Raw genomic sequence first — 25,553 nt, 5'->3', positions numbered from 1 at the left:
TTATATCTCAATAAAGCTGGAAAAAAAACCTTTCCCATTTACTTCGAGGCTTGGAAATAAGTTTTTTTCTTGTTAGAAAATTTAAAGGATAGGGAAAAGGTATGGCTTGAGTTTGGTAACCTAGTTACAGGTGCTAGATTAAAGGACTGAGGTTTTACTGGAACTTTCAACCAGTGAAATTTCTACACCTGGTGTCCATCAAGCCATTCTTAATATAACGGAAGACATTCACCTTGATTTCTTTAACTTACTTTGATTTGACCCATTTGAGGCTCCAATTGATATGTTCTGAGCCATGTTGCCTAGTTTTCTGGACAAGCTACATGAGGCAAGGGTAGAGTTTTCTTGCTTCTTCTCCAGTGCCCAGGCTGTTCTAGCCTATAGTAGGTGCATAATGATTGCCTATTAAATACTGAGTAAAATAAGTGGGTGTCGCTGTCAACTGCATTTAACATGTCTCTGCCCATTCTCCAACAGCAAGGATGTGCCAAATCCTGGGAAATTTCTGAAAGATGATGATTACAATAATTTTAGACACTAGCAGGAACAAAGCGGGAGTTATCTCTAAAAGGAATGAGCTGCAAGTGCCTGCAGAGAAAACTTTCCTAAATCGGGTATTGTAAGCTGACCTATGGAGTGGAGCTAATGTCTGCCCCTTAACCTGAGGTCCTCACAGGAGAAGAACCCATGAGCCACACGGACCAGTGCTATACGACATTTTTTAAAGAAACTGGAGAAGATGCAAAGAAATGCAAAGATATTTCATCTTCACAGATTGGGAGAATCAACATTGTTAAACTAACTGTACTACCTAAAGCAATCTGAAGAAGGAATGCAATCCCTATCAAAATCCCAATGGCATAAAGAATCATACCAGGTATTTTTTTAAAGATAAAATTTATTTGAAATGACATTTTACAAGCAACCAGATGTTCTGACAAAAGCACCAAGAATATATCTAAAGATTAAATTGTACACAAAGACTTTGGAATTAAAATTTCACTCCTATAATTAAAAGAGAAAACTTGTTTGAGTTGGAGTTACTGAGTGATTATGGAAACACAAAGTATATAGTGTGAGAAAACCTGAAACCAAGTGGAAATTAAAATGAAATGTTTAACTCTCTCTGAGAAGAAAAACCACTATTAAAATAAAATCAGACTTCTCTATAAAGATATGCCCATGAAAACCACAGGAAATCCTTCATGCTATGACTAAATAATTAAAACCACACTATAACCAAAAGTATGTGGTAACAGTAAGTATGCTGATTATAAAAAAGGAAGAGTCTGCATATAAAAACAGTTCACTTTAGTTCCTTCCTAGAAAAGATGACTCCTTAGAGCTACTAACTGCTTATAGCCAAAGCCTGGCTCCAGGCACGTCACAGGCGAGGCTTCAGAAAGTCCTTGAAGAGCAGGTGGCAGTGACACTGGGCTCCCGTCTTTCTCATCCAGCAAACGTTCCTTGTGCTGCTCGAGAATAAGTGCAAACAGGAAGTTACAGCTTAAGACATCATTTCGGTGATGTGGAGCCCATACAGAAAGGCTTGCTGATATTCAAATGGTTTCTTTCCAACCCGTGTTCAGCTGCATTCCAAGCACGAAGGCACACTGAAATAAGAGTTCCTGGTTAGGAGGCAGCATTAGTACAAGTCAAAGTTTAAATAACGGGAATGTTAACATTCTCTGTATAGACCAATTGTAAGTACTATAACCAATAAAGCATCGAGCCTATTTAAAAATATTATCCCATTAAGAGATCCTTCTCAGAGAATAGGATATGGAGCAATTAACACATTTTATATTGATAAATATGAATAAAAGTGCGGGAGAAACTGAAGCGACGGTCTCATTCTCCTTGATTCACACATTCACTGAGCAGATACTGATGTGATAGCTTTACTTTGGATCCCCACAGGTTTGGATTTAGAGGTCACTCTGGCATGGCCTCCCCGCTTCTCCTCTTTGCTTTTCCTATGACGCACCAGCAGCAAGCCAACATTTCTTTCCCCATTGCCACAGCAGTTCTTCTGTATCTTGTTCATGGTCTATGTTCTTACTCCCTGATATGTATGTTACATGTATGTCAGTATATTTTATAAACTAAAATAAGCTCTAAGAAGACAGAGGTGGTATCTTTACCTTACAGATTATATACGACAAAGCATATAAGACATATTTGAGCTTGAATTCTACCTTTGCCTCTTACTGACCCCAAAACCTTGGCCAAGAGAAATTTTTAACCTTGGCTTTCTCATCTTGGGTTTTATGTGCTCACCCTGGTATTATCTTGGGACACTCCTTACCGTTCAGTGTTGTAGTCAGGGCTAAGTAAGATAAGGCATGAGCGACTCTCAGGATAATGCCTGGGTATAATAAACCTTCAAGTGTTCACTCCCATGTTCTCCTGACAACCACAGGGACCCTTGATGTCGCCTGCCAATGCATGGTGGCTATTTAATGCCTCCTTTTTCCTTAAATCCCTATCATATTTCTCAACCTTCTTATCAGCTGATCATTTTACTTTCTATTCACTGTGGGAACAGAATCATCAGAAGAGAACTTCCACAGATGCCTTCACCACCACATCTCCCCAGCTGCCTTCATCTGCACCCACATGTTCTGCTTTCCCTCTGGTTCCCAAGGCCACACTCCTACCTCAGGTCTACACTCCCTGCTTTAGCACTAGACTCCGTTCCTTCTAGCGTACCCAGACACAGCTCCAGCCATTCTGCCATTCCTTCCCTGCCAGTATTTTCCCACTTTCTCCCAGATCATTCTTATCAGCACACAGGAATCGCAGCATAGCTGTCATTTCTCCACTCTTAAAAACATTTACTTGGATTTCCTCCTTACTCTTAAATATTTGTTGCTTGACTATATTAAAAAAACAGGGAATTAATTAGTTGACAATATGACATAGGTAAATTCATGATTTATATGCATGATTTTCTTTTATTTTTTAAATATATTTTTATTGATCTCAGAGAGGAATGGAGAGGGGGAGAGAGAGAGAAACATCAATGATGAGAGAGAATCATTGATCGGCTGCCTCCTGCACGCCCCCTGCTGGGGATCGAGCCCGCAACCCAGGCATGTGCCCTTGACTGGCATCGAATCCAGGACCCTTCAGTCTGCAGGCCAACACTCTCCACTGAGCCAAACCATGTAGGGCTATATGCATGATTTTAAAATCTGTGCAGTGGAACCATATATATTTAGCATTATGCTTTTTGATAAGTATGAATAGAAGGACATTTTTACATAGAAATTAATAAAATATTTCAATTTCATTAGATATCCATTTACCTTCTGGTTATCTTGCTGGGTTGTGTAGATCAACAGAATATACTTCTCGTGTCTCTAAATGAAGATCTTCTTCTGTGAGGCTTTTATGTCTATAATCATTGCTAAATGGAAGAAGGAAGAAAAAGTAAAATGTTTACTCCTGCCATAATTGCTGTAAAGATATAGCAGTTGTTTTCTTTCCATAATTCTCAACACATGGTGAGCACTTTTCAGGGATGAGTCCATTTTATTTTCCTAAGTAGCCTGTGAAATAATCACTATAATCCCCAATTTTGGAAAGGCCCATAAAAACAAATAATTTGCTAGGCTGTTAAGTGTCTAGGTCAGAAGTTGACATTACACAGCTTTATCTCAGACCTAGAACTCTAAATGACCAATAACTATGGACCCCAGTTTAAAACAAAAACAAAAGAAGCTTTTATTTTAAGATGTGATCATACATTTACCTACTTGGGACACAATCTCCCAATCTAACTTAAGAGAAAATTTTTATATTGGATGTTTAATTCAAAATCCTTACAGGGTCCTACATGACTAACCCTTTAAATGATTTTTAAGAGGACAGTTTTACTTTTCCTCTTTGACGGCATATCTACTTTGCTTCTAAAACCAGTTTGCTAAAATTAGCAAAAGACAAGAAAATGTGATAATCCTACCATGTAGAACTCTGAAATAAAGTATTACAAAATTACTGGGAAAGAAAGCTTACTTCTAGGGTTACTTACAGAATGTCCCCAGCTACCATATTTAAGAGGTCAAATTATAAATAATATATAAAAAATGATACTTTTTAGTTATGATGTTCAGATTTTATTAAAATATCTTACATGACTAGAAAAAATTAGCAGTCTTTTCTTCAAATGTTAGATGGCTTTTATAAATATTTAGTGTAGTTACTAAGCATCCATGTTTAAATGATTATTCATCTCATTTACAAAAAGTCATTAAGGTGATTGAAATGTTTGTATCAACTATCAGAAAAGAAATTGAAGTGGGTTAGAAAGTAGAAGTAAAATGAGAGTGATGCTAAGCAATTTAGTGTAACATATTTGGTTCATATCAACATAGGCGCTTATATCCAGTATTGATATAATCATGTTAATAAACTTAATTATTACCAATAGAAAAAAGTCAAATGAGCTTGCAGGCATTCTCAAAGTTTGGAAATTTTTCTCAGACGAGATGCTCTGAGAGCAAAGTTAGGAGATAGAAAAGACATAGAAACCACATTCTCTATTTATTTAAATTTATAACTACTCTTGGCTAAAGTTATCTTCTAACTTCCTTCAAGGAAAAGCCATACAAATGACATCCCTATTTTTTTCTTGAGACTCCCTTGAATTGAGTGAAACAGCTGTTTCTTAACTTTCCTCCTACTTCTGACCGTTCCTTCCCCTCCTGCCTTTTAAGCATTACTGTCCTTCTGGGATTGGTTTTCAGTGCCAGAAAGTGGCAAGGTCAGCACGGAACTCACCATCTTTCCCCACAACCTGCCCTTTCCCTCTTTTGGTGAAACACTGGGACCATCAAATGACCTCCACTTGGCTCGTTCTCTGCGCCCCCTTCTCCCTCCTTTCTACACGACACTCAGTCCTGGAAATCCTGGGCTCTCAACAGTGAAGATGCGTCCTGCCTCTGCTCCATCCTCTGGACCCCTGCCACTGCTGCTTCGGCTGATGGCCCAACCCTACCCCTTCTTTTAAAAATGCGAATCTGAACATATTTAAAAACAAATTTAATATATTTTATGGACTTCAGAGAGGAAGGGAAAGGGAGAGAGAGACAGAAACATCAATGATGAGAGAGAATCATTGATCGGCTGCCTCCTACATGCCCCACACTGGGGATCAAGACCGTAACTGGGCATTTGCCCTCACCAGAAATCGAACCTCCTGGTTCATAGGTCAATGCTCAACCACTGAGCCACGCTGGCTGGGCTGAATATATTTTTTTTGCTTGCTTAAGTTCCTATAGGTTACACCCTAATTCCTTGTTATGGCCTGAAGGCTTTTGATAATCTAGCTCCTGACCACCTTCCTAGATTTCCCAAATGTCTATGAAATGGAATATTAGTCCCAAGGGTTGTTAAAAGCATTATGTGAGAAGAAAAAAACAAAACAAAAGAATTGTGTAATCCAATTAGTTTGGGAATTACTGGCTTAAAAAACACGAAACTGGCTTTTGTATTATAGGACTTCAATTATTCTTTTGGTGATTGTGAATCCCCATGAGAAAAATACAGTATGCAGTATTTCCCAATCTTACTTTATCGCAGAATGCCCTCTCTCCTGAGTTCATTCACAACACCATCCTCTGGTAAACACGACAGTCTAAAGTACATCCCAACTGTAGACCTTGCTGTGCTCAGGCCTTCTCGGGCTTAGAACAAACTACTCAGTTCATAGATGTCACCATTGCATAATTTCAATGCAACCCTTTTTTGTTTGATGCCTACAGTAGGTATCATATAACTGTGATCAATGTAAGCAGATGGCACTTGGTGACTTGGTATTTTAAAGAAAATTTGCTGGAGTTTGTGGGTTACATGTTTGGGGTGACGTGACTTAGTCATTCCCCAGTAGAATCTGAGACTTGCTGAGACTTCACCTGATTACCCTCCCTAACGCAGAAGAAGCCAAAACCTTTTGTGCTTTGGTGAAGCATGCATTGAACTTACTGTATTCTGTGTTTTAATATCATGTACAAGGTGACACTAACCAAGCAGATAAGAACCACGAAACCTGCAGAAAGACCTAGAAAACAAAACAGCAAGTATCAAATTCAAGAAAAATGTGACCTATATAGTTTTGAAGTGATTGTGGGGCCTATTCCTAGTGAAGGGGAGTATGGTATGTTACTTTTATACTTATCCTTTCTGAGCCATGTAAATAGTGAATTCCTAAATAATGATTCTTGGGCTTAAGGTTTTTCTGATTCAATCTCGTCCACATTTCATCTAAAGCACCAAGCATTTGACCACAGGGTTCCAGTTAAGTTCTGTTGGGCTTTTCTGTTCCTTTCAGTTTTATTAGCAATATTCCAGTCACTGGGATAAAATTATGATCTCAGGACACCAGGGTCCCATGACTTTGCATAACAACATTTAATTCTCAATTGTGAAAGGTATTTTGCTACTGCAGAATAAGCCAGCCTAGTTTGATAGTACCAAATCATGCAAAAGATCAAAAGTTAATGTAAACCAAACTTTCAACTTAAAAATTAGAAATAGCTGGCTGTTCAAAAACATTTATTTAATGATATTCAAAAGTGACGTTTGTAATGTAAAGGGTACATTAAAACATTCTTAAAACACCCTAGGTACTTTTCTGTAAGTTAAAGTGAAGGGTGAGTTATAGGTCCACAAATATATATACATACTTAAAGTATTTAGGAAGACTTACCACCAAGAAGAGGAGCAAGTGACCCTAAGGAGAATCCAAAATCATAAACATATTAGTCTACTGGTAGCTGCATGATTCAATGTAGTCCAAAGCCCCATGGCAATGTCCCATTCAGCCCCAGTTCCTCTAAGTCTACTCGAAAAGGTATATTGGAAGCCTGGATTCTACCCACTTTTTCTTTATTTCTTATGTAACAACTCACTGGACTTAAAAAAAAAAATTCACTTTCAATAAATTGCAGTAGCTCACCAACTAAAAAAAATAATACACTCAGTATAATCAGGGATTTCTCAGGTTAAATGCAAATATTAACTGTTATAACAGTTTGCTTAACATAGTTTTAGAGGTCCCAGTCAAACTTGTAAGCACTTATAACTTACAAGTGTATAAAAGTGCCAAATGATAACTATATTATGGAAAGATAATTCAATGAGTTTAAAAGTCAGCTTCACTCTAAAGAACATACTGAAATACTGGCTGGTATTTTGGCCTTAGATAGCAAATTACCAAACAATACTATTGCCAACATTTGCCCCAAAATAAGATAGGTCCATTTTTCTTATTCTAAATTAATGAAAACAATAAATTTTGTAGACACTATCACATTATCCTCTCATGTACTTTTTCTCGCCTTACTTAGAAAGGAAAAGGGGGGAAAAAGAATTGGGCAAAAAGATTAGGCAGGTGTCTTATAAAACAATATAACTGTCTTAGCAGTTACACGCTTTTCTTTAGCTCAAATGGCAAGTGCAGATTTAAAAACTGTTTCCTTATTCTGAGCAAAACCCCTGAGTTAATTATCAAAAATAACTTACCCTTTTTGATACACGTTGGTACACCTGGCACCCATTTGTTATTGGCATGGCACCTAACCAAGTCACTGCCATTCATGATGAAACCAGGGTTGCAGGCAACATATACAACGTCATTGTGGGAATATGACGAACGAGTTTTATTCAGCGTGTATCCATGTTTGACTTCTGGGTGAGGGCAGTGGGCCACAGGAGGAGGTTTTAAGCACCGTGGGGGAGGTGCACTCCAAGATCCATGTCCTTCAGAATCACTTATGCATCGGATGTTTCTCTCTCCCAGAAGAGAGAATCCTTGGTCACATTCATAAGAGATTTCAATTCCATGTAGAAAGTCTTCTGCCATCACACCTGTGTGCCTCCCGTTGTCAATCACTGGTGGAGGTGGACAGTGAATAGCTGCAGAAGAGATTCGGGAAATGCTGCTTCAGCTAGTGTACCAAGGTGGACAGTCGTCATTCAGATGCAAATAAAACTATGTGACTGCATGTATGACACATAACCATACAATTATTTAGCTTTACAACCTTCATTGTTCTCATCAAAACAGCTTTATTAACATTCTGAATAATATATATTCATTCCAAAAATTTTAAAAATAAGCTATAAATATAGGCTATATTTGTGTTTTTTAAACCTTGAGTAATTAGCAGATGTATGCCAAATACTCAGTTCCTACTTGACAACTTTGCTTGCCAATGAGTGTGTTGACCAAACTGAGAAAGGCATTTCTTATCTTAGATACATTGAGATAGAACCTGTAGACTGTTGAGGTAGTTACAGCCTAGTTCTTAGGTGGCCTGCCCTCTCTAATCCCCAACTATCCCATTTACAACTTTAATTTATCTCTTACCTTTACAGAGCGGAATCTTTTGGAACCAAACCCCATTCTCAGCATCTTCACACTTCTGATAAGTATGCCCAGTCAGCTGGTACCTAGAGAGAGATTGTCACACATTTCTTTTTCCCAATATCATGTCTCTAAAACCTCACCTCCTCATACCACAAATACAGAGGAACTCCTACATAAGAACTTCGGTACAGAGGAATGAAAACCCTTGACCCTCCCAGTAAGCAAACTTCTTTAGATGACAGCAAAGCTATTTCCATGTCAAAAAAGAACTAACAGCCCTAACCAGTTTGGCTCAGTGGATAGAGCATCGGCCTGCAGACTGAAGGGTCCTGGGATTCCGGTCAAGGGCATGTACCTTGGTTGAGGGCATATCCCCAGTAGGGAGTGTGCAGGAGGCAGCTGATCGATGTTTCTCTCTCATTGATGTTTCTAACTCTCTATCCCTCTCCCTTCCTCTCTGTAAAAAGTCAATAAAATATATTTTTATAAAAAAGAACTAACAAGTCAGAGATGCTACTTAGACTTTTGGAACCTCATATTCTCTTGAGTGTGGCACTGAGGAGCCACGAAAAGAGTCACCAAGACAAGCTGAGGGTGCAACTAATGCACTAAACCAAGTGGGGACCCGCTCTGGATAGATCCTCTCATACTCACCCATCTTGACAGGATGTATTAACCAGAATCACATGCGAATCAGCTGGAAGCTCTTGAACATCTTCTCCCGTGGGCTCACATGTTGCTTCTGGAGGAGCACAGCTGGAATTACTCACACATGCTTGCTATCAAAGGGAAGGCAACTCTGGAGCTAACGTACCTTCACACCGAGGGGCAGAAGGACTCCAATTTCCGGAAGGCATACAGTGAATGGATTTGTTTCCCACAAGCGAGTAGCCAGGGTCACAGGTGTAGTCTACAGTCATCCCAGAGACAAAGAGGACCCTGTTTCCGCCTGTATGCCGACCGTGGTGCAGCCCCGAAGGTGGCTGGCAGTCTGAAGGAAAAACTTCCCACATCAATACCAACAAAAGAAGAACTTATACTCAAGAACATTAAGAGTACAACATTTGACAACAGATAATCTTAAACATCTTAGCCAAGGATCATAAAGCTCTAATGCATTACTGAATGTTGTCTGCTCTTTAGACTTCTTTAAACAGGTCCTCTCAGTATCCACCTTGAATATATTCTGGATATAAGAGCCATTCACATAAAGAACATACACAACACACATGGAACATTGTTACAGATAAAAGCAATAGGATAGTAATCTGTGTCGCATTGACTTTTCCCATGAGTGTAGTTTTGGGTGGGAGAAGAGAATAATAAGTAAATACCTTATTTTTCCCCATTGGGCTGTTTACCTTTCTCACAAACTGGAATTTCAGGATCCCAGGTGTCATTGGCTTTGCAACGAATCTCACTGCTGCCCTTCAAAGTAAATCCATCATCACACTTGAATGTCACACTGTCATTGTAGACATATGGGGCTTCCTTGCCCGATATCTGGTATCCATTTTCAATGTGGGCACGTGAGCACTGAACAGCAGGGAGGGAAAGTTTACAGAGAGGAGCAGGGCCACTCCAGATGCCCCTCTCCTGACCATCTTTTGTACAATGGATGGTGCTCTCCCCGATGAGGCTGAATTCTACGCCTTTCTCTGGCCCAGGGTTACAGGAATAAGTGACTGTGGTTCCATACAGAAAGTCTTCTGAGGAACTCCCTGTGTGTGCCCCATTGTCGATGACAGGGGGCGGTGGGCAGGTGATTTCTGGAGAGATGAGAAGTGACCATATCATTCTGTTTCAGTTTTAGACACCAAAGAAGAGAAAGGAAGTTGGTTATGAATCTGTTGTTATCAAATTTCCTGGAGGATATGGGTGAGATCTGATGTTATGTGAGTTATATCAAAGCCCATTATGTGTGCAAAATTCAATTTAAACAGGTTCCATAGGAAATATTTCTTATAATTGATATCTTTGTTAAGTGTGAACATGTACATCAATATTATAGTGTGAGGCAGTAAAGATGAGTAGTAAATTATTAATTAAAATAAGAATTCTTTTAAAAATATACAATAGTTGAATAAAAGGCATGGGAACATAGAATTGAGCTTCTTTTGCATGCCATTTTAGTGCTGAGGTGATACAGTAGTTTAGCCAAGAATATTTGTTGTTGATTGAGTATATACTTTGGTAGGCAATAACTTTGCAGTCTGAAGTCTTATGCTGATTTTACAGATGAGGGGATAGAGTCACAGAGAAATTGCATAAATCACCCAATTTCATATGGAGCAGTAGATACAGAATAAGATATCAGATCCCACATCAATATCCTTTTTTCCCCACCAAACTAGAGTATACGCAAAATTAAACATGGTGGCTCATCTACTCTCTGCTTTCATCGTCTTATAAACTTAAATCACAAAAGAGGACCATTAACTGCAAACATTTAAATTAAGCGATTGCTATGCTTTGAAGTAGATAGAGGGGACAGTAGAAAGACAGAAAAACTGTTGACAAATTTAATGGAACAGAGGCTAATATTCTTATTCCCACAGCATAGCCCAAAACAGAAATCTCCCAGGGCACACATAGGTGTCACTCACCTTTACAAAGACGAATCTCCATAAACCAAGGAATGGTGCCTTGACACAGCTGATAAACACTCTCACCTAACCTGGACCTAGAGATAGAGTCGCGTCATTTTGCCGTCTAGTGACCATTAAACTAAGCAAGCGCTATTGGCTCAAAAGCAGACTCACCACGTTCAGGACAAGAAGCAATAGGAACAGAATGCAGCCAGCATCCGCTCCATCACCCATTGCACAGGAGTAGTTCCCATACATGGAAAACTAGCAAGATTAGCACTTCCATGGACACGGGCCAGGGAAGGGCTTTGAGGTAAACGCTTACACAGAGCCTGCAGTATGCGCTGATAAGCCAGACGCAGTTCAGGCTGAGCCAGCACTCACTCACCCTTCATCGCAAGAAGAGTTAACATCTGGTCTAATCAATTGATTCTGAGGTTTTTTGTAGAGATACTTTCCTATAGGTTCACACTCTGCCACTTAAAAAAAGAGGCAAGGATGAGAAATCAACTCAAGCGATCTCAAAACTACAAAACATCTGCATGCAAGTCCTGATACCTTTGCATTTGGGGACAGTGGGTGTCCACACCCCGTCAGAGGTACAATTTATGGATTCTTCGCCCACCAGCACATAGCCAGGGTCACAGCTGTATTTTATGGATGTTCCAGGCTCAAAGCGCATCCCGTGTCGATCTTCCTTTTGCCCATTGAGGAGCTTGGCACTCTACAAGAAAGAAAAAAATTTTATTGTCTAAACAACAGCAACATGGAGAAACAGCCAAAGAAATGGGCATTAACACTGTAATTCCTCTCTGGTGGCAGCTGTATGATGCAGAAGGTATCTTACAGCCCAGCTTGGGGTCATTTTGGATCCGTGTTTCTCGATCTTTCCCTCTTCTTTGCACTTAGGCTGCTGCAGATTTTGTTCAGTTTCCACTCGGTGCTTTACCTCCTCTCATTTCTTCCTTTCTTAAGGAATCACCTCATATGCTCTCAATGGGAGATTCTCATATACCCATGGATTGGGGGCTTTGATGACCTCCCTTTTAAGAAATCAGTATTAACACAAATACACATTTTTCCCATAAAGAAATGGGCAACTTAGTGGTTCCTAGTGTTATTTTTTCCAAGGACACTTCTACGAAATGAACAAATGGTGGGTGTAGTGTTAAAAACGCCTTCTACATAATTTGAAAACACTATACATATTGAAGAATTGAAGCGACTACAAACTGGAAAATAACCTGCTTACACCCAAAATCACTACCTATAATTCTTAGAAAAGATGAAATCAGTAGAACCTTTTCTTGGTCCTGGAACACTCACCCTTTTCACAGACTGGTGCAGAGGGCTCCCATGTGCCTTGGGCACTGCACCTTATTCTCTTGCTACCTTTCAAGGTGAAGCCCAACAAGCAATCAAATACCACAGTGTCATTATATGAATATTGATCTTTCTGCCCAGATGATATTTGGCCTCTTAGGATCTGGGGAGGTGGACAGTGAATTCCAGGAGTAGAAAGTTCGCAGCGCGGGGCAGGACCACTCCAGATCCCAGTCTTCTGACTATCAGTGGTGCAACGGATAGTGTCCTTCCCAATCAGGATGAAGTCCACTCCTCTCTCTGGGCCCGGGTCACAAGTGTAAGTGACTGTGCTTCCATATGGAACGTTCACTGAAGGGTTGCCTGTATGCCTTCCATTGAGAATAGGAGGAGGTGGTGGGCAAAGGATTTCTAGAGAAATTAGAGAGAAACGACAAGGTTGTAGCTGTACTACACACAAGAAAGCCTCAGACTTGATACCACTCTCATCTTCTAGATTCAGGGTCCTAGGGTATATGAATCACTGATGAACCAGCTATCTCTCTATATAAAAGCCTAAATGAACGTTATGACTGAACAACCGGAATGACCTGAATGACTGGTCACTAGGACCGGTCCGACGACTTGCAGGCCCCTTTATCTGCCCATTGAGCAGTGGTCCTGGAGCGTCACACTGTGCTTCTATGGAAACAATCCAAAGATGCTCAAAGCATGGCAAATAACAGGATAGCCTAATTTATGAAAACTGATTGTAAATTTGGGGTACCTTCACATCGTGGAATGACTGCACTCCAGTCTCCTGAAGACAAACAACGAATGGTTGTTTCTCCAACAAGCAAGTAGCCAGGTTCACAGCTGTACGTCACAGACAGTCCAGGGACAAAGAGGCCAACATTCTCTGCTGTGTGATGTCCATTGGGGATCATGGGAAGTGGTGGACATTCTGGGGGGAAATCTTTACACACACACATTATAAAAAAAGCCTTTATGATTTATTTTGTGAAAAATTATATTTACCAAAATAGTTTATTTTCACAATTATTCTCATGCTACCCTTAAGGCTATTTTCTGCTTCAAAAATAGCTATTATTAGGGCTTATCCTGCTAGATATTATTAATATAGTTTTATGGGATCCTATACGTGATACATATATATTTACATTGTGAGTATATGTGTACTCACATCTTATTTTATGCGAATTATTAGTTTAATACTGTGTTTATTATATCTTTCCATGTTAATACATATAGGACTATCTAAGTCTTTCTAATGGCTTAATTATGTTCTATAGTCACCTCATATTGTGATTATCTTCAGATCTTATGCACTTCAAAGGTTATATATCTATTTATAAACACATAGATAGAATCATATTTTTCTAATAGTTTTTTCAGTTCATTAATTGATTTAGAATAAATTGATATTGTACTTCATTAATAGCTAATTTTGATGGAAATGTTGGTTAAACATTACAGTCCCTGTAATTGTACGATTGGAATTGAGCAACAACATGAACCTAAGTAAATAAAAATAAATGAAGAACTTATAATAATTCTAACTTTATTTTTCTGCTTTCTCACTTGTTATTTTTATTCTTAACTTTATTTTTAGTGCTGACACTATTACAGCCATCCCCGTTTTACCTTTAAAGTCATTTGATTTGAAACACTGTGTCTGAGGAGATGACTTGGTAGAATAGTGCATCACTTCAGAAAGTGTTTATAGAGGTCTCAGAACAGGCATCATTACTGCCAGATTGTACTAGCACCTATTTACAAACGAGTTTTATATCCATTGGGTGTATTTTTGCTAATAGGCCTCACATTTTTTTCTCATTTTAACATCAATTTAGATATATAGTTTAAAACCACACAATTCACACAGCACCCCCTATCTTGTGGCACTTATTCAATTCAGTTATTAGGTATATTCAGTTATTTTTTCCAATCATACTTTAAAATTCTTTGTTCTACTGATGTTTGTTGAATGAACATTTATATCCTTCAGGACTAATGCCCCCCGCCCCCAAACAAAACAAAACAAAACAGGGAAATATACCTTTCACCCTTTGCCTTGCCTCCTCCCTCACCCCTACCCTTTACACACCCACACTGCTCTTAGTTCAGAATGATACAAAACCCGACCTACACAGAAATGCAATGGTCCACCCTCCCGATTCAGGTTGAGTTTCTCTCTTACTCACCAATCTCACAGGTTGGTAGTGGTGTCGGCCCCCACCTTCTATTTGCTTGGCACCAAACGGTCTTGCTTCCTTTCATGGTGAAGTTGGCATCACAGATAAAGGTCACAGAATCACCATGTCTGTATGGTGGTCTAGATCTTTTCTCTTTGTGTCCCCCTGGTACTACAGGCTCAGAGCAAGTAGATCTTCTGTTGTAATATTCACATGTAGGAGCAGGTTTATCCCAGATTCCTTTCACTTGGTCTTTACTTATACAAAGAAGATTCTTTTCTCCAATGATGCGGTAGCTAGGGGGACAAGTGTACCTCACCAAAGTGTTAAGAGGTATGGAGCCAGAAGCATAACTATTCCAACCATTTCGGATAGGAGGAGGAGGATCACAAAAAATCCCTGAAAAATAGAAAAGGAAATATGTGGTGATATTGATTATGACAAGAAAAAGATTCAGATGTAGATTAGAGCTCCAAATATAGTTTATGTCACCTTATCAGAAACAGACTTAGAAATCTGTATAATTTATTTCTTAGGGACTCAGAGTCCCTACTTATCCCCAAGCTCCTAAATTCTTACCTTTCTTTTGCTGCTCAGCAAACAAATCAATATAGGACTTAAAAGTACCATCTTGACCAAACCATGACAATGAAAGAAAATTTATTAAATAATTCTGAGTCTAATCAATCTTAATAAAACTGAAGGCAAACAGCTGTGAAAATAATATGTTAACAACATGCTAATCACATGTACCATGGACTAATGAAATGTGGGCTCGGTAGACCTGGTTTCAAATTCCCACTGCCATTCCATGGCTGAGTGACCTTAGGCAAGTCTTACCCTCTCTAAACCTCAGTTTCCTAGTCTATTGTATAAATTAAGCTTTATAAGGTTGTAATGAGAATCCAGAGAGATAAAAGTACCTGAAAGAAGAACAATAACTGAAACATACAAATGATTAGATGTCTATTTCGAACATACAATGGGGGCTACAAGTGGTGAAAGTACATTCTGTTCCTCTACTAAAGGGACTGCAGCCTCAGTACGTCATTTGTCATCCTTTGATGCTAAACCCCTTTGAAAAAGCCACAGGAAGAGAGCAAGAGTTTGGAAGAATGACCTGATATCCTTGAACCGGAATACCAAACCACTATCTGTCTTTCTCTTCCTCTTCTCATAACCACAATGTATCTGTACAACCAAAAGCCTCATTTTATTTATAGATCACCAGATTTCCAGCCCAACTCACCCTTCAAGTACCTGGGTGGTGGAGGATTCCATTTATTGTTTGGTCGGAACCATGCGTTTGATGGTGAAACCAGGCTTACACTTAAACAGTATCATTTAAGGAAGATGAATGCCTATACTCAGACTCCATAATTCCATTTTCAACTTCTGGAATTGGGCATTTGAAAAAACGTACAGTCACCATTTCCTTTCGGTACCTCATTCTTTATCCCCTGCCCTTCATTCGTTTGGTCACCAAATTTTAGTGACTGAATTCCCCAAATCTCCAAACCGACCATGTCATCACTGCTGTAATCTCTCACTGGATCATTGAGTAACAAAATTTCCCTTTCTAACTCTGGTGTCCCTTGGTCTTCATCTTCTATGCACGTCTACCACTGCACACGTTATCTTTCAGAAGCACAAATGCGGTCATGCCACCACCTACATTTAAAATCTTACAATGACTTACCATAGTTGATTGAAAAAAAAAGTCATGGCCTGTCATGGTTAAGATCCAATCTACTTAATCAACTACTATTCCTCACCACGCACCTCATACTGCGACCACACCGAATTTTTCTATTTTCCACAGATACCATGTTCTTTCATACCTTCATACCTCTACCTCTAATGCCTGGATTTCCACAATTCTTTTAGATAGCATTTATTATGTACTTCTTTATGATATCATAGAAATTTATCTCTATGAATAAATGAAATTATATCATAGTACGGTATTTGTTTAAAGTTGGTCTTTACAATTAGTAAAGGAATTCTTTACAGGAAGGGACCAATAGACTTTTATGGTTCTCTCCAAGTCCATCGTCTAGCTTAAAGCTTCAAACCTATTAGTTACTCAAAAATATCTCTTGAATTAAATGGGGTAAGAATGAAGTGAAAACTAAGATTCCTTGCATACTAACTTACAACTCACTCTAACACAGTACAGAGAGCACAGAGCAAGTTCATGGAGATTACAGGTAAATAGAGTTGGCCAACTGTGAAAAATTTTTTTTTAAATATATTTTATTGATTTTTTACAGAGAGGAAGGGAGAGAGATAGAGAGTTAGAAACATCGATGAGAGAGAAACATCGATCAGCTGCCTCCTGCACATCTCCCACTGGGGATGTGCCCGCAACCAAGGCACATGCCCCTGACCGGAATCGAACCCAGGACCTTTCAGTCCGCAAGCCGACGCTCTATCCACTGAGCCAAACTGGTTCCGGCCCAACTGTGAAAATTTAACCTCAACACTCAATGCCCTTGGGAGTAAAAGAAAACATGCAGAACCCAGGATCCTCTTCATTAAGATAATTTACTAGCTTGCTGGTTATTTATCATGAACACAACAGGTTAGCTCACAGAGATACACTAATAGGCCCAAAGACGCCTCTATTATAGAATACTCATGTTTACAGTAGTGCTGAGCATCTGACCACTGGGAGGTCTCTAGACAGGTGGTAAAGAAAGACTTTTTTATATACCCAGGAAGGCACTCAGAGTCCCAAGATGTCCCAACAGCAAACTTAGACTGATCACTCTGAACTTTAGGCTTAGCAACAGGATACTTTGGCAGGAACTTACCCTGACCTAGACACAAAGACCACAGGAATGTCAAAGTAAGAGAGGCTAAAACTTGCACTCTGCTTCTGCTTTGTCACTAATTTTCCTGACAACTTTAATCTTTAGAAAGTAAACCTAAAATGGGTAGCAATCATTTCTGTGACAAATATACATATCTTGCAGTTAGGGGTGCAAATACAGAGAAATAAGCTCAGAAGTGCAAAGACATTTTAGGATAAACTTTAGAGACTTTAGGAAGAGATGGAGGAAGTAATGTTTCATAAAGTTCCACAAAGACCCTGGAGTAGTTTCATCTCCCTACAATCTAACAAATAAAATGTAAAACCTTATAAATAAAAAGTTTTCTGGGATAGCACAGGACACTAAAGTACATCAGAGACCTTATAAGCTCAACACAGGTCTGATTCTCTAAAATTACTTTAATGAATTCACATTACTATCTTAGTCACTTAAGCTTTAGGTCATAGCATTAAAGTGTTTATTATTCTTTATTATTGTATTCCATTAACTAGAATGGGGAAGAGACTCAATCTTGATTCTAGACTTGTTGCAGAAAGACTTCATTTTTCAACATGTATTTTTTTTAAAATTTTTATTTGTCTTATGTCCACAACATGTATTTTGAATCAAATCTGACATCAACCAATTTCCTGTTTTCATGGGCAATAGGATTGAGGATTTATTTTATCCTCATTAAAATAAAATCAAATCTTATATATGTTTTGGAAAAATCCTTGATCATTAGCTCTGGTATTACTGGTTTCCCACCCCCACCCCCTTTTCTTTTTCTGTTTTTTGTTTTGTTTGTTTTTTTAAGCAACTCTCCCACGGTGAAACTCTATTTCTGGGGTGTTCTGCATACCATGACTAATCTACATTGGGTATAAAATGTTGGCTTTTTCTCCTTAACTCAGGATACATCCAAAGAGTAATTCCAGTTTCATAACTCTCCACAGAGTTCCCTGAGACCTTCATTGAGATTGCACTGACACTCAGCTTCTTTTCTACTTTTGATTTTTCCCTCCTCCTTTCCATAAATATTGAGCCTAAGAGCATTTCCTAATAACTGTCTTACACACCATCTCTGTCTCAGCACTTTCTTGCTGGCAGCTTAACATGTGACCGCCACAATCAGGCTGTGGAGCAGAGGGTGCTTCTCCATTTCCAGCTATAGATGGTCCAGTGACTCACAGGATTGTTCTAGAAAGGACAGGTTCATGAACTGCAGAACGTGAGGACAATTCTGCCTGGAATGCTTACCCTGGCAGGAACATTTTAACACTGTTGCAATCACCATTTCCTCATTTGTTTTCTCTCCATAAGCATCTGAGGATTTTGGAGTTACATGGTCAGTTTATATCTTAGTCTATTTACTGCCCATGTTACTCTCCACCAGTCATTTGTTCATTAAATGCTGCCAGAGAATCCTCCATCCCTCCAGAGCATCCCTCTTGGGTTATAACAGGGTAGTATTATGGTTTGGTTAGTGTCTGCCACTCCCAGTACATTATAGCAAATATTTACTGATTGCCTACTGTGTGCCTGCATCCAACAGTGGGCAAAACACAGTCCCTGCTTATATCCCAGTGTGTGTGTGTGTGTGTGTGTGTGTGTGCGTGAACACACAATAAAAACCATGAAATAAGGATCATGAACATAGGAATGGTTTGTTATTGTTCATCAGTGTGTCCTCAGGACCAGCACAAGACATGGCACATGCAAGGCAACTATTTGTAGGATGATGGCTGCTTAGGACAGAATGCAGCGTACAAATTGTACATATGATAGAATTCTAAAAATAGAAACACAAGAGGATATAAAGACAGAAGGACATAGACCCAAGTGTTAAAAATTACTGTCCGTTGATTGCGTATGTTTGATACGATAAGCATGCTTTCTGTGGCATATATATTTTAAATTGCATATCCCATTCAGTAAAACACCAAAGAAACCTAGTGGATGGGCTGTCAGCTGTATTTTTGAGCTGTAGGGGAAAAGCAGATTAGCATTTCTTAGGGTGGTTATTTCTCATTGGTTGGTTACTAATGTTTTCTTAGGTAGTTTTGCATCTCCCCTCATATAGGACCCAACACGATGGGGAAAAAAGAAAAAGAAAAACAATTCCAAGAAGCCATTTGGTAGCAGAATAGTGTACTGTCTATATTTGATAGGAACACAAACATGACTCAATGCCCCCCCCCCCCTAAAAAAAGGAAGAAAATCAAAACAAAACAAAAACCCGCCCGATAGTGGCCAAAAACCAATCTATTTGAGTGCAAAAAGCACTGCGCGCCCTTTCAAAACCCGCTGAACCCAGGAACCCAGGCTTCTTTCGTGCAGCGCTCCCCGCCCAACACGCGCCCCGGCCCCCATACACAGCCAGCAGGGAGCTTCCCGGCCCCACACCCTGCACCGCTGCTCTGGGCACTTACCCCAAACACGCTGCAGACAACACCACACCCGCCCGGGACCCCCCAGCCCGAGCCAGGGGGGCACAACAGCCCACTCACCCAGGCGTCCCCCGGCCCAGGGAGCATAGCGCCAGCCCCCCACGGGCACAGCCAGGGCTCTAGCATCAACCTCGTGCACCAGAGCACTCGGGAGAGCCCGCACCTGGGGCACGTGCCCGCGCGGCTCGTCCTGATTGATCCAGGCCCCAAGCACCTGCAAGCTTTTGCTAGGGACGCAGCTTACTTAGCCCGGAACACTTGGGGGCGCCCAGCACCCGCCGCGGCTTAGAGACGACCACCAGGCAGCCTTCGCCGCGGGCACTGCGGGCTTCCCCCCGCCCCAGATCCGCGCGCAGAAAGATCAGGCATCTCGGGCCACGCCTTCACCCCAACTCCGCACCACCCGGGTCGACCCAGTCCTGCGCCTCCTCCCGACCCACCAAACGAAGCCCCGCTTCTCCCCTTCCCTTCTCCCCTCCCACCCCGCCCCGTCCTTGGCTGAGGACGGCCTGGGGCTCCCCGACCCGCTCCAGTTCGCCCCGGAGCGCACACCGTCTCCAGGCTCCTACCGAAGGATGTGGGGAACTGGAGCACTAGAGCCATCAAAAGGACCCCAACGAAGCTCCAAGAAGAGAAGGGGCTCTCAGGGCGGCGGGGAGGTGTGGTTCGCGTCCCGCCAAAAGCCGTCATTTTCCGTGAGATCAGCGGGATGGGAATCCCTATAGAGCCAAGGAGCAGGTGCCTCATTGAGTGAAGTTATCAGCTGCAGCAAAACCCAGATTCAGTTCCAGGTGCCGCCCCACAATGGGCGTGTCCTGGGCGGGCGCCAGGGCCAATGGGCAGCCTGCAAGGAGGGGTCTGGGCGAGGGGTGGTGTACAGGCCTGGATGGGGAAGGACAGCCCTGGGTGGGTTTGGCCTCTGCACTCCCCACACCTAATGTAAATGACTCTCCTCCCTTACTCTCCTGAGAGGACCCCTGGGAAGGAAAAATATTCAACAACACTGCGCCATTACGCATATTAAGCCTCAACTCTATGGGGCACATGGCCTTGCAAAGGTGTATAATTTGGAAGAAATATAAACCTTAAGTGTCTAGTAATAGTGTTAAGGAATTGATGCTTGGTAGCTTTTTAGGGTGGAATTCAATGTAGCAAGCAGTGTAAAATAATATCACTGTGAGAAACTAGAATATATTCATAAATGAAAAGAAGTAGAATTCAAATCAGTGTATACCTTTTGGTATTTCTTTTATTGAAAAAAAGCAGTATATTAATGCATAGGAAAAGAGATTAGTTGGAAATATACCACAATTATATTTAATTTTCTTTGTGATTTTCAGTTTTGTGTATTGACTGACCTTATGTTATATTTGGATTCAGGTAATGAAAATTTTTTTTTTAACCATCCAATATATATATCGACATCTATTTTGTTCATACAATGGTGGGGATTGAACCTGTACTGCTCCAGGTTAAAAAATGAGATGTTGGTGAGGAAATGGAAGCAACCGGTACAAACCTGAAATGCTTCTTCTGGAATTACAAAACTTCATATACATTTACACAATTCTGCATCTGAGATGGACTGAAGGCTTCTGGGTTCCACAAACCATGGAATTTCCTCTTTCTCTCAGACCAATATAATTAATATTTGGATTATTGGCCAAGCATGTAAGACACTATGTGTGGAGATGATTATAAAATGAACATCAAAATATCTTGGGTTATTAAATCTAGATATCCCATGATGAGACAGATTAAAGGAGGTATAATCAAGGAGACAGTGAATAGGAAACTCAATTATGAGGAATTATCATTTCTCTTCATTCTAACAGTTGTAAAAGAATTATACTGGTAGTTTAGTAGCTTAATGTTGTCACTTATTAAAACAGAGAATCTATTCTCTACAACCACTAGTACACTATATTCTATGTCAATTTTATCTCAATAAAGGTGAGAAAAACCTTTCCCATCTATTTGGGGCTTGGAAGTAAGTTGTTTTTAATTGTGAGAATATTCAAAAGGTAGGGAGAAAATATGGTGAGTCTCTTAGTTACAGGTACTAGATTAGATTCAGAACTGGAATTTGCTTTCAGTCAATGAAATTTCTACTCCTGGTGTTCATCAAAGCATTCTAAATATAATTTAAAATTTTCACATCGATTGCTTCAACTTATTTTGAGTTGACTCATCTCAGGATATGTCCCAAGCCTTGTTCCCTATTTTTATGGACAAGCTCTATGAGTCAGGAATAGAGTTTTGTTGCTTTTTCTCCTGTGCCCAGACAGTACTAGGCCTGCAGGAGCTGTATAATAAATGTGTGTTAAGTACTGAGTGAAACAAACAGGTGTAGAAGTCAAGTGCATTTAACATGTCTCATTCAATGCTTCCCTCTATGGGTTTACCAAATGCTAAAAACTTCAGAGAGATTTAGATTTTGATCATTTTAGACACTAAACACAAAACTGGATTTGTCTCTTTTAAAAATGAGATATGAATGTTTGCACTGAAAACCTTTTTTAATCAGGCAGACAAGCTGGCCTATGAAGTGGAGCTAATGTTTGTCCCTTAGCATTGAGATCATTTTAGTGACTGAGTTCAAAGGAGAATATTGACTGTGAACTTCCTAAGGTCCTCACAGGAAAAAAGCACAGAGTTAATGCTTTGAGGGAAGTAGGGGAGTAAAAACGAGTGGTTCTGCCCTGGCTGGCGTGGTGCAGTGGTTAGAGCAGCAGCCTACCAACCCAAGGGTCAGGGGTTCAATTCCGATCAAGGGCATGTACCTGGGTTGCAGGTTCCCCACCCCAGTTGGGTTGGGGTATGTACAGGAGGCAACTGATTGATGTGGCATTCTCTCATCAATGTTTCTCTATCTCCCTTCTCTTCCACTCCCCCCCTCACTAAAATCAATGGAAAAATTCTCCAGGGAGGATTAATAACAAAAAAACTAGTGGTTCCTCTAACTCCCCCTAAAGATTTTTTTCAAAAGGCTAAAGAGAAAAGGAGAAGAGAGTGGTGAATGTGCATGAATACCCAGGTTTTGAGCTGTGTGGCAGATACCTTTTAAGGCTTTATGAATTGTGGTATGATGTAGTTGGTATGTGGGGATGTTATGAGAGTCCGACTTCTTTAAAAGAAAACAATGTTAGATGATTCTTTGCCACCTACATTAGCATATTTACATGATGCTTTTCAGAGGTGGGGTAGCAGCATGAATGCCCCTGTGAATGCCCTCAGAGAAGGCCTGTGACTGTCCTGGTGAAAGATACAGGTGTTTGTGGAAATCTGAAAGAGAGTGGCTGGCTGAACAGAGGATGAGCCCTGCTTCTGAGGTTGGCCCTGAGAGTGATGCCTTCTCTATTTGCACCTGGTAAGCACCTGCCAGCCAATAGCTGTTACCAGTCAGAGCCTTGCTGTGGTAGGCCACACCCAAGCAGGCCTTTTGAAGCCAGTCAAATACAGAAAGGAGGGCATTTCTCAGAAGGAACATGTTTTCATTTTGTTCCCTCTTGTTGAAGGCTCAAAAAAGTAGATATATTGCAAAACATATCTCATAAGAAGAGTTTCAATAATGAAATCTTTCATTTCTTATAATGGGGGAGACAAAATTTCATTGAAGCATTATAGTTTAAATTAACTTACATCTCACATCTAAGTGTACAAAATAAAAGTTACATTAGCATTGGAAATGGCTTTGGAGAGTAATTGTTTCAGCTGCTTCTTTTCAGTTGAAAAAATGTGAGGCAAGAAGTTAACAGAAGCCCAATAGGTATGGCTCAGTGGTTGAGTGTCCACCCATGAACCAGGAGGACATGGTTTGATTCCCTGTCAGGGCATATACCCAGGTTTTGGGCTCAATCCCCAGAGGGGGCATGCAGAAGGCAACTGATCCATGATTAATGTTTCTCTCTCTCTCTCTCTCTCTCTCTCTCTCTCTCTCTCTCTCTCTCTCTCTCCCTCTCGCTTCCCCTCTCTGAAATCAATAAAAATATATTTAAAATAAAAAAGAAGTTAACAGAATTTTTCAATAATACAATTAAGTTAGGCAATATGGTATTTTACACATTGTTTCCCAGAGATAACCAATGTTAAAAATATCTCATGGGTTTTTAACAATTAAAAAGTCACAGCATCAGATATTTCTTAATCACATTGCTCACCAACCTACTCCATTCAGAGGAGGGAAAAAGAATTTAATTTTTTTCTATGAAGGGATTTTTAATTCTAAGCAAGGATATTTCTCAGTTAATTTCTACACCTCTTTTAAAAGATTCTATTCCCCAAACCCAAGAAATAATAGGAATTTGCTAAGCAAACCATTGAGCATCTTTTTATATATTTGTGGACTATTTACCTGTGTGTGTGTGTGTGTGTATGTGTGTGTCTGGATAAATATCTCTTGCCCCTTTAGAGAGAGGTAGGGGAGAATTGGTCTTTGAATTACTAACTCTCAGTTAAGCCCCTTAACCTTTGTCTGTGATATGTTGCAATTTATTTTCCCACTTTGTCAGTTGGCTTTTTGGTTCTGCTGTGTGTTTTTCTCTCTTGCATGATTTTAAATTAAACTTCTAGTTGAGGTCCAGTTCACTAGTGATATTTATCAATATAAAAATCAGAATATACTTAAGAAACAACTATTAAAACCAGAATGACACAGAAGTTAGCAGTAGTCATACACAAATCTATTCTTAAATATCCTGAAAGATTCTGATATTTTCTAGGGTGGCCCATAATATCACCCCAAATGAATTTTTCATCTATAAGATGTGGATTTTTTATAGACTCTAGGGCTACTTGTTGAGAATGTGTCAATACATGTTATTAATTTGATAAATTCTTAAAAGTCGTGTTTCTTAGTAAATTTAGTGTATGCTGAATCCATTCAAAAGTAAACTAGTTACTTTTATATAAAAAATTTACTTTTATTTAAAATTCAGTATGTTTTTTAAACAGAGCATAGTACAAAGTACTTTTGAAATAGAGCTTAGGAAATATCCAAAGCTTATCACCCCCCCCAAATATTTCTCTTGAGTATTCTTAAGCCATCTTTCCTATAATCATCTAATGACTTTTTAAGAAACAGAAATTACATATATTTTTTTGAGAAAGTGAAAACATACCTTTTACTCCAATCTGTCTAAAAGGAATGGATTCTGCTCTACAAACAAAAAAGAAGGTATTTAAGAAAGAAAGACATATGTGTGTATAAAGACCCATATATATGAAGAAAAATTAGCAGAAAGTGAATTAAAACATTACCAGTCGTTATCCCAGGGTAGTATAATTATTCGTGACTTACTTGTTTTTTATATCCTCCTCCTGCATTTTCCAAATTCTCTTTTTTGAGTCCATTCCATATTACAGTTAACACTTGAACAACAAGAGTCTGAACTGCATGGGTGAATATTTTTCAATAACTACACTTGAATATTTTTCAATAACTATACAGTTGCCCCTCTGCATCCTGGGATGTTGCATGCAGGATTTAGCAAATGGCCAATCAGAAACAGCATTTTCATTCAGATGGCACCACTTCACCCCACATTGTTCAAGATCACCTATATGAATAATTAAAAATAAGAAAGACAAATGACAAACTTATAGACAGAAATCCTAGGTGACAACTTCTTCTTTTAAGTAACTGAGATTACTTCTAAGCCCTAAGTGCAGTCTTTGCCCTGGCTAGACAGGGTGTTTTTTCATTTCAGCACAAAGAAGGAAGATGGAGTGACAGCATCCACACTCCGAGGAGGGAGCTTCCTCGAGAACTGGGAGAGCTCCAGCATCTCCACGTGCACACGCTGGTC

At 39.8% G+C, this 25,553-nt stretch overlaps 1 protein-coding gene across 1 annotated transcript; it reads right to left on the bottom strand.

Annotated features, from left to right (window-relative positions):
* Positions 1–924: 924 nt before the first annotated feature.
* Positions 925–20,460, bottom strand: CR2 (complement C3d receptor 2). The gene is made up of 16 exons (XM_006094879.3): positions 20,316–20,460; positions 14,490–14,879; positions 13,052–13,240; positions 12,285–12,696; positions 11,521–11,684; positions 11,351–11,441; positions 10,981–11,057; positions 9,736–10,143; positions 9,189–9,365; positions 9,029–9,116; positions 8,375–8,457; positions 7,528–7,920; positions 6,713–6,736; positions 5,989–6,064; positions 3,312–3,412; positions 925–1,613 (listed from the first exon to the last, which is right to left on the bottom strand). Exons 1-15 carry the CDS (start codon positions 20,434–20,436, stop codon positions 3,319–3,321), a joined length of 2,787 nt encoding a protein of 928 aa, XP_006094941.2. The 5' UTR covers positions 20,437–20,460; the 3' UTR covers positions 925–1,613; positions 3,312–3,318.
* Between the last annotated feature and the right edge of the window lie 5,093 nt (positions 20,461–25,553).

This window comes from Myotis lucifugus, unplaced genomic scaffold (assembly GCF_000147115.1).
Source record: "Myotis lucifugus unplaced genomic scaffold, Myoluc2.0 scaffold_145, whole genome shotgun sequence".
Classification (NCBI taxonomy): Eukaryota; Metazoa; Chordata; class Mammalia; order Chiroptera; family Vespertilionidae; genus Myotis; species Myotis lucifugus.
The sequence above is the reverse complement of the archived record's forward strand: the minus strand, read 5'-3'. Positions and strand labels throughout refer to the sequence as shown.

Bases quoted from the DNA above. Each gene is read 5' to 3' on its own strand.
- CR2 (XM_006094879.3), bottom strand. From the start codon at position 20,436: ATGACGGCTTTTGGCGGGACGCGAACCACACCTCCCCGCCGCCCTGAG. The intron at 9,117-9,188 runs GTACGTTAGCTC...GTGCTCCTCCAG, and splicing joins TTCTGCCCCTCGGTGTGAAG to AAGCAACATGTGAGCCCACG. The intron at 7,921-8,374 runs GTAAGAGATAAA...TCTCTTCTGCAG, and splicing joins AAAGATTCCGCTCTGTAAAG to CTATTCACTGTCCACCTCCA.